The following is a 10,185-nucleotide window of genomic DNA, read 5'->3' as shown; positions in this document are numbered from 1 at the left end:
TGTTGGTAGGAGACAACAAAACCGGTGATTTTTAGTGTCAACTTATCGTAGGCAGCCTTTTTCTTTCCCAGCCTGTCTGTTACGAGGAGAGGTTTGTTACATGTATCTTGTCCACAAAATTTGGTGATTTCGCCATTGATACCTACATTGGTTACCGTGGGTAGACGCTTTGCCAACCAGGTTTGACCCCAGGTTAGCGACTCCAGTCTGTCTCACAACAATACCTGGCATTACAATGTCATTTCAAACTGTTGACTAACAATGCACCATCCCAACGAGGCGGTCAAAAGAAGTGGTGTAATTAAAGGTAAAATTCTGCAAAATTGTGTACAATTCGTACTTTGGTTAGGCAGGTGACACAAGAAAAATCGCAATTAGCCAAGCATTGAAGATAGACCGAATTAAATTATGTAACAAATCCCTCAATGAGTCATTTTCAAATAACAGCTAATAATGATGTGCTACTTAAAAAGACTTTCATGCCTTCAAAAAGTGTTCAGTGTTCCCATTAAAGACGGATGTTTACTTGTCGTGTGAGAAAGTCAGCAGTAGTTGTTAATTCTAGAAGAGAGTGGGAAGTTTGAAATTAAAAGCATTTCATGACGCTGCTTTTCATTAAAACCTATAGTGGTTTTTAAAACTAATCCCCTTAGGGAGGCTAGTAAACAAGGTCTGTAGTTTATCCCTTCAGCAGTTGATGACACATTGGATCGGGGATTTGCCTCTCACCTTTATCAAAGGATTAAAACTTTGAAAAGTTTTGAAGAAGCGAGGGGGCGGGAAGGTGGGCGAGATGAATCACCGACATCAATTGGAGAGTCACCAAAATGAACAGAGTTGCCTCACTTGGAATTTTGTCTACCTAAGTCAAGTAGAATTATTTCCCAGCAAAATTTAGTACATCAACAATGATGAACAGACAATAATCCACAAACCAAAAGTTCAAATTTACTCGTGATTTTACAAGGGAAAACAGACTTTTGTTTCAGAAGAAGACAAACTTGGAGAATTTATCTTGACTTACTGTGGTTAATCGAAGACCATGAGTTTTGCATTGGTATTAAGAAAACTTCAAAGGAAATAGGGTCATCCTTCACATTTAAACTTGGACCTAGATGATGAGAAAATCATTGCATCACGTGACGATGTGTTGTCATTCCAACTCTGATTCTCGCATGATTACCACCCACAAAGCGAAGGCCACATTAGGCAAAGTGAGACAGGAGCAAAGCGCCTATTTTGAAACGACTGTTTGTATCTTTTTCATACAATTTTTAGAAGGATATTTGACCTCTTTATGCCATATTTCAGTTAAAACATAGTTCGAAATAGGGCAGATATTTTAGTCTACTTGAGAGCAGTTTATACGAATGGCAGACAAACAAGTTGTCAAGATAGGTGTAGGACAGACTTCAAAAAATCATTAACTTCGAGTTTCTGGACCACTTTACTTATTCTCTGCCATCTATGCAGATGATTGCTCGATTTGGTTGATAATGAGATTGAAAAGTGACTCGCAATTATGTTGCCACCTGAGCAACGTTCAGAACAGTCACTTGTCAAACCTACCGATTTTAGCGCTATTTGACCCTCTGTGATTAGATGTCTAATTTACCGGATGAGAGTGTATAAGCGAGGAGTAAAAATCTCGTTATTTTTCACTTTTTTCACAGTGTGTGGAATCAGTAATGCAAAAATTGCTTCCTCCTGTTCGCATTACTGCGTCACACGCAAATTAAAAGAAGAATGCTCCCACCTTCTGGGCTTAATCTGACTTTGCTATTATTTTTGTAAAAAGTCGATTTAGGCTGAATACGGTAAGTTTTATCACATTGTCCTACTAACTAGTTCATATTTCAACAAGCTATTTACTGCCTCAATTGTTGAGCAATATCATGTGAATCATTCTAGTCTGCCGCACTTCGTCATCCACCATGGTAATAGGGCGATTTTCTGGACTTGCAATGCTTTGTGACTTGATGTAAATGATTCAAAATCATCCTCAAAGGTTGTCTCAAGTAAATAAAAGTTAATGTGCATGACTTGACTATCTCCCATCCTACAGGAACGGTGAGCAGCATACATAAACGGCTAGACAGGATTAGGTTTGTAATTTTTGTCCACAAGGGGATACTTTTATTAGTGCTTTTTATTCTATGGCATTTTACTAAATTTTCTAAAAAAAAGTGACACGAACACCATGTAAAAATGTTTGCAGTCAAAAATCATCTATTTTTAAGTGGTATAAAGCGCTTCTTCACAATAAAAACACCTGTGTAGTCGAAAGCCTCGTAATGACGATAAAAAAATAATCGAATATCACATTTTATTTTCAATTTTACTACACTACTCTTGGCAGCCTATCTTGATACACTTGCAGCGGTCTGAGACATTTGGGAAGATATTCCATGAGGTGGCGGCTCGGAAGAACGCCCATTACTTGGAGGCTATCGGCATGGACAGGATAATAAGGCATACGATTTCACTTTACCTTCCAAAACTCTGGTATGCAGCAATTCCACCAGTCTTTCAGCCACTTTCCTTCGCTTCTAACGGCCTGATGGGAAGTTGTGATTTCAGTGACAGGCAGAGAATAGAGTAGCACGAATGGCACAATCTGTTTTCGCATAAATGTAGCGAGCATTTGATGTAAACACCCTTCGAATTAGGTTGAAAATTTCTTTTAAATAGTGTACAATTTAGGTAAGAAGTATACATCAACTCAAAAAAAGTAGGTTTCAAATAATGCCGGCAACCTAGTCTACTGCTCCATAATCGCATATGACATGCCTGCGCGCTTTTGTAAATGAGATTTGATTAATATTATTTGTAACATTTCCTAATGACCAACATCTTAACAGTGTCCAAAATATGCCACTCCAAGACGTTCTTGCCACAGGGCTTAACACAGTCACGCAACCTTTCAACTTTCCCCTTCTGAGACAGAATAGAAAGCCCAGCGATTTTGGAAATCAGCGCACGCCTTATTGGCTTAGCTTGTTCCATTTCTAACCCAAACGCCTGTGATGGAAATGATAAATACTGCCTGTAGGATAGCGGTCACTTTTGACCGGGTCATGTTTGTTCAAATTTTATGTGAAATACAGAAAGTTGCGTAGTGAGGGCTTTTTAAATTTCTGCTGCTGGATAAGCGCGGCATTGCCCACATTCTGCCTGTATTTGGGATTTTCGAAAAAACTAGTAGGGATTTAGTCAATTTTTGCTTTCTAACTAATTCAGCTTTCAGTAGGGCGTTTCACCCGAACCAAAAAATGTTTGCGTAGCCTATGTTTTAGGCCTTGCAACTGACTTGGAGCGATTGTCAGAATCCATAAAATAAGTACAACTTTTTACATGCAGTACACTGCTGTATTCTCCACCACTTCCTTATTTGTGAACTCGCATATCGTAGAATATCGAGCGAATGAGCCTGATGAATGTAATTTGGGGATTATACACTTTCAGAGTAGAGGCTAGCTGTTGGCGATGCTTGCAGACCAGAAAAGCTCCTCTTCTGATTTCCTTAAAATTCCCACTCCTTGTCTCACTCCTGAACAGCAGCATTTGGGCTTTAACTCACTCCTTCCCCATTTGCTGATTACCACATGCGCTATTAATCACGCTAAGCACAAAGTTAATCAGTCCCGATCAGTACACATGACGAAGATAGTCAAGCGACTCAGATTCTTACCCGGTCTCCATTATTATCTATTATTTATCCATCAATCTCGTAAACTTGCCTCGTACCACCGTGCTTACCTATAAAGCCATTGTCTATTGCATGCCCGGTTAGGAGTCCGATTGGATCCATACCACATGCATGTAGAAGCCCCAACTCATGACAAGCAGGGAATCAGTGTGTATTAATAACTCATTTTCCTAGATGCGAAGGTGTTTTAACGGGACGCATCCATCAAAAGCGGTTGATATTGAATTGATTGTAGTGTGTAATATAGTGCAGACAGAACTGTTCACTTGAAATCGAACAACTTTATAATATGCAACTAAAAGGCGTGCAAGAAAAACGTCCCCGTGGTAAAGAATCAGAACTGATTAATTAGTCAGAAAACGGTCCTATTCCTACAAAACAAAAACAATACGTCACCTCATTTCGCATACCCACAATAAATTTTCCCGTTTGAAGATCCACACTTGAAGTAGGATGGGTGGAAGATAGCACTTCACCTCAACCTCTTTGCTCTCCTGATATTGTTTCTCTAATTTATGATTGACACCCTTTCGTGGCACCCTGAAAAAAAAACATGAAATAGGACCGAAAATTAATAAATAAAAGTGAGACAGGAACGGAGGTGACTAGGACAGGTTATTTGCTTCTTTTGATCAAACACTTTGTAGGAGGAGAAACCTCCGCCAGTTTGAGTCACGACGAAAAGGAATTGTAACAGGGGATTGCTTCGACAAGTAAAATATCTCAGGTTTTCTGTAATTACTTAATGTCGCTTTTCGGATGCCTTATACCAGTTAAGGATCCGGCCAGACAATTTCTCTTGAAAAAAGGAAGGTGCAGAAGCTTCCCGTCCATATTTTCAAAACCGTGCCACATTTCTATTTACAAAATTTCGTATTTCGAAGCTTTTGTCCATTGATCCTACAACTGACAGACAGCATCTAGACCACACCCACTCTAGAACATCCTACGTGATACCTTTCAAAGAAATCTTTTCAACTTCGCTCACCATCATGCAAAACACGGCAGAGTTGTGTCATGTAGTAGTCATTCCAACCCTGTTACTGATTCTAAGGCAAAAATTCTGTAGGCTGAGAGCTAAGCGACCTTCTGAATAAAGTAATTTATGCTGTGGTTTGGTGATTAGTTTAATGTTCACTTAATTCTATCAAATTACTTTAGAACCGTTATCTCTTCTACACATTAAAAGTGGTTCGTCTCCCTATGGCTATAGAGAAGCCTCGCGGCTCTGAATTGGTGATATCAGTAGACATACTTGATCACCGTAGAGAACATTTTCCATCTTGTTATCTGATGACCCTATTTTATACGCGGAAAAGGGAGATATCTGATGTGGGTTACGGAATTCAGAGGAGGTAATGCGGCTCCTTGTATAGCCTTCGGAAACCCTAGTTACGTGACCTACGCAGTTACCGTTGGAGAAAGTGCGATCGGGTCACAAGATATCTCAATCCACCCGAAATTTTTTATTGTAGGTTCCTGAACAAGACAGCTTGTATCACAGTCTGAGGCCGTAATATCCTCCTTTTTGACCTTTTCTGCAGTGACTCTGATACATCGCGGGTCCTTAAGTACTATCTTTAAAGTAGAGTTTTCACGGCATACTTTATATTACAGCTGACACAATATTTCAAATTGGCCAAGCGTGCAGCATGTAGTACCACACAAGTGGGTAGCATCATTTTCATGCTTCCATCAGGCGGGTAGTTGCAGTTGAAACTGAGACCTGCTGTGACCGAAGAAGGAGAGTGGACCACGATGACTGCAGGGAAGAGGGCTAGGAAGCAAATCTGTATTTTGCGATGATATATTAAACCATGTTGGCTCCCCAATTTTGTACTTCCGTAGTGCCTCGAGTGTTTCTTGCTAAAAAAATAAACCACAATGGTAATAAGATTTGCTCTTAACGTACAGAAAGGTTGGAAGGATGTTGGCACAACTAGAGGATCATGCTACACAATGGAAGGACAACCTACAGAGTCTGAATGGCCCGTTCAATTAAAAAATATTTTAGCAGATTTTTAAATCATCACTTAGCTTCCTATCTTGTGGGAGCATTGCCCTAGGAGCTACCCTTGGTGGACTCCTTCGTGGCCCACCAAAATATAGTGCGTGTTTTAAAACCGAAACTGGAATCCATCCTACGGGCGAACTACATCGAGGTGGAGAAAACTACCTGACTTCGTACTGCTAAAGGCTTGACGACCCATTTTGTGGGCTGAAAAGTAGAGTCGCCTCATTAAATACAATATTTAAAGTAACCGCATTAGGGTAATATTCTGCATGTATTTCACCTTACCACTTGGTTCGCATTTCACGAGTGCCTGTCTGGGTTCCATTCAACTGGTAGGAACTAGGAGGAGGCATCTTAGTTCACGAAATTACTGTTTATAAGTAAGAATCTTATACATCTCCAGAATGGACTTTTTTAAACCTTTTCAGTCTGGCGCGTCATTTTTTTAGTACCTTATTTACAAATTAGGAGACCGGAGTAGTTGCCAAAGGAGACGTCGTATAAAACCCCTCAGTACGAAATCTTGGCAGATTCGGTCATCTTCGGCAAGCGGCCTTATTCTCCAGTGCTCAAGATCTTTGGTGAAGTCGTAGTAAATCACAGTAGTATGGAGGGAGATTAACCACCGAAATGCAGGTGAGTCGAGAATCTGTAGTCACGTTCAGAAAGCCATGTCGAAGCGGAAAAGTCCATGCAGTTTAACAAAGTACCACGACATTCAACTTCTGCTTTAGCAACTTGTCCGGGAGCCATGACCATTATTTTCTCAGCCTTCCTTTACCCTGCTAAAAGCCACTCGAATCTGTTGACTTACAGCTGCATTCCTTTTTATTTTACATACATATGCGGTAAATTTCTGGGAATATATCCAACTTTGCCACAAACGCTTGAGCAAAATGCAACAACTTTGCCATTCGAAAACGTTAATTAAGTGCTTGAACCAATCTGCTCTTGTTCCTTTTTTCTTGATGAAAAATTTGTCTTCTGCATTACCTATTAGGCGGGAAAAGCAATTTAGATCAATCCGTATTCTATGTTGAGATTATCGCGGCACAAAACAGTAAGAACTTTTCTTAGGAATTCCCCCACATTGGATCAAATGTCTTTTGGGAATGGAATATTCGTGCGAGAATTGTTTTTGCGAAGAGTGAACTACGCCTTCCATACCCGTAGTAGGATGAGTACTTAACTTGGAGTTAATTCCACTTTAATTTTCAAGAGAAATTCAAGGGTTGTTAAGAAAAGATAATGGCACCGGTAAGAATGTTGCGAACTCCCCACACGAATGCCTAAAATACCGGCTTGGTAATATGTATACGCGAAATCCGAGAAGCAAATTTAAAACGCGGTCTATTATTAATAACTGAAGCAAGAAATGCAAAAATTATCTTTACGCTGTATCTCAATCCATTTGAAGCTTACTAGCCAAGGCGATTGTGCTTACTAATAAATCATTCCATCCGTTGCACTTGCTAGTCATAAATTCTAACACGGTAAGGGATGATTTAGCTTGTCTAAGATACAGTACCTCAGAGAATTCGACCAGAAGAGATGAAACGGTCAAGTGTATTATTTATCGCCCTCAACTATTTAGACTAGATGTAGCAATCACCTCACTTAGCTCTTCCTCTCTGGCCTTCAAACCCGTAGAACTAACAGGCTGATTCTATAGGGGCATGCTTATTGATAAACATCAGCGAATTGGAATACGGGTTTAAGGTAATCTGAGTTCTGAACTCGCTTCCGCCCATAAAATACTTTTACTACTCCTTCTCTACCGAACTTGTGTTTCCTAAGTGTTTCTCACCTGAAGGATACTTAAAAAGTTATATGCATTGCATAGAACTACTTATGAGTGTTATTGTTTTGCGCATGCACACATGTTTATGTACTTAAATCTTTGTTTTTGAAATCTAGTCTTCTTGGGGCACATCATGTTAACATTAGCCCACTCATTCAATCACTTCTGGAAGGACTCCACACATTTTATAGTTCAGTATAACCCTGAACTTAACTTTTCATAACACAATGCAAATATAACAGCATATTAGGTGAAATAAAAATATTAAGGATGTAGTAGATAAGTAGGATCATTTCAGTTCAGGAGCTGCTGAGGGAATAAATTGAGACTCTGGGAACCCAAAGCGTTTAAAATGTCCTTTTCAAAGGAGGGTGTATAATCCAACTTCTCCATATCCTTATTTAAAAGCAGAACTGAGAAGTAATTTAGTGCTGTTGTAGTAGAAGTTCAAAATTACATAATCTAAATAACCTGCAGCATCAACTCATAAATGCCTTTGCACAAGTCATATTACTTATACTACAGTGCCACTGACTTCAAAACAATATCTTCGCTTATCCAAACAAATTAATCTGTGTACTGGAACCATTAAACTAACTAAACTACCAGATGCGTGAGCCTATATATTTAACCAACTATTAAATTACATTCCAAACTGCATTGGTAACATTTGCTGCCCTATTTAGCCTTGGCCCACTAACCTCAATGTTCGCCGCCGCGATGTCAGTGTAACAGTTGAAGCAGAGACTGTTAAAATGCTTATTGTTGGGCTGACGGGTGGTATCGCGACCGGCAAATCAACTGTTTCAGCTATATTAAAGGAGAAGAATGTCGCAGTTATTGATGCTGATACAATATCAAGAAATCGTAGGCATTTCATGTATACGCAATTGCTTAATAGTTGTTGACCACGATAGACAAGTGCAGAGGGGTATTCTCAAGGCATTCGGACCTTCAGTTTTTAACGATGATGGAACCCATGTGGAGAGGGATAAACTAGGTGAAATTGTTTTCGCTGATCCCGAAAAGCGGAAGGTTCTCAATAGGATCGTCCATCCCATTGTGTTCAGACGCATTGTTGTTCAGATTTTGCGCAATTTCCTTTCGGGACAGGCCATTGTCATTCTGGACATACCATTGCTTTTTGAAAGCCGCACCATGCTGTGGTTCGTATCGGATGTAATCGTCGTTTCTTGGTATGTTCGACATTACCTCATTACAAAATACTTTCCTGCTGATTTCCTCCATTTCATTACCACTTAAGGTTTATGCTGCAGTTTTTAACCAGCTTTGTTATTGGAATTTCGATGGACTTGTAGGTAATTATAATAGGAAGAACTTTCTTCCAATCCATGCCGACGGATACAAATTTGCTCTCCTAGTATCCCTGCATATCTTTTGCCCACAATGTCCAATGCTTGAACTAGTGCAGATCCTCCATTCCTGATGCAGCTTACGCATTAGTTTCACAACTGTTTGTCGCCTACGCGGCGCCAATTATTCCTTCTAAACTTCAGGAGTAGTGGGTTTTTAGATTGCTATTCCCACTCCTACTTTTGTCGTTGCCAGAAGGGTTTGAGACATGGGAAATCTAAGTTTGTGCCCCTCGTTCAGGAACTCTTATTCCTTTTCCAGACAGCTGAAATTGGCAACGCCGCCTTTTTTGTAATGTAAATGAAATAGGTGAGGAAGCTTACTGTGATGTTAATGCATGCAGTGTTCATCTTCTTCGGCTCCGAGACTTTACCCATCAGTTGGTACAGTTTTAAATGAATTGTTTCATCTTTCAAGTTACGTTACATTACTGGAGGTTGTTCCTGACATGTTAATCGTTGGTTACTTTAATCGGCAATGGTACGTAATTCTTTGTTACTTTCATGAATATGAAACCTTATAAAGGCGCTTTATCTGTCTTTGAGTGGTACATTCTGTCACTGCACGCCATACATACTACAAGTTATATGCTACGTGAAGAACCCTCAGCTTTGAAACCAACTTGAACTTTGTTTCCACGGCTAACAAGTTCAAGTCACATTCATGAGGTTCATCCGAATGATAATTAATTTTGTGGGGGTTCAAAATGAGCGGTGAGGGTGCGGGTTGATTGACGCGCATGTGAACTTGATAATGCATATGAACAGTTGCAGTGTGCGTACTTCTGCTGGAACCTTGTTCGTGCCTCTCTTAAGTGGTTGTTCCTTTCCACAATTCAATTCTATATAACCTGAAACAGATGAGATGAAGTGGAGCTGAATGGGCCGTTTTTGCTAGTAAAATTTATCATTAGCACCACGTGATCATTTCCCTTTCATAGTCATATACGGAACGTGAAAATTAGAAATCCAAGCTCCTGCTGTTTCTCCCCTCTATTAGTAGCTGGTTAGGTACCCACCTTATATGCAATTTACCGAATTTAAGGCTAGCATTAATAGGTGTGTTATGCCTTCTCGAAATCCCTTAAGTTCCCATTTTCTCCTTCCCCTGGATATATTCTGGATATTTTTTTTCCCAAAAATCGGATCGTTGGCGTCGGAGGAAGCAAGCTGTGTTCCTTTCGACCATTCCTTTTTCTTACGTAGGGCACGTGGATAAAGCTGTGACTCAAGCATATCTCCCTGTAATATGTAACAGCTATGTTCAGCTCACATGGCGAAAATTGTC

At 39.9% G+C, this 10,185-nt stretch overlaps 1 protein-coding gene across 1 annotated transcript; it reads left to right on the top strand. All coding sequences in view use genetic code 11, as the record gives it.

Moving 5' to 3' along the window:
• Window positions 1-6,353: 6,353 nt before the first annotated feature.
• On the top strand, window positions 6,354-8,787 carry EGR_10736 (Dephospho-CoA kinase domain-containing protein; the record flags this gene model as incomplete). Its single annotated transcript, XM_024499985.1, has 3 exons — window positions 6,354-6,359; window positions 8,211-8,391; window positions 8,426-8,787. The coding sequence occupies 3 exons, from the start codon at window positions 6,354-6,356 to the stop codon at window positions 8,785-8,787; spliced, it is 549 nt and encodes a 182-aa protein (XP_024345604.1).
• Between the last annotated feature and the right edge of the window lie 1,398 nt (window positions 8,788-10,185).

The sequence above is a fragment of the Echinococcus granulosus genome, assembly GCF_000524195.1.
Source record: "Echinococcus granulosus chromosome Unknown EG_S00260, whole genome shotgun sequence".
NCBI classification, from domain to species: Eukaryota; Metazoa; Platyhelminthes; class Cestoda; order Cyclophyllidea; family Taeniidae; genus Echinococcus; species Echinococcus granulosus.
The sequence above is the reverse complement of the archived record's forward strand: the minus strand, read 5'-3'. Positions and strand labels throughout refer to the sequence as shown.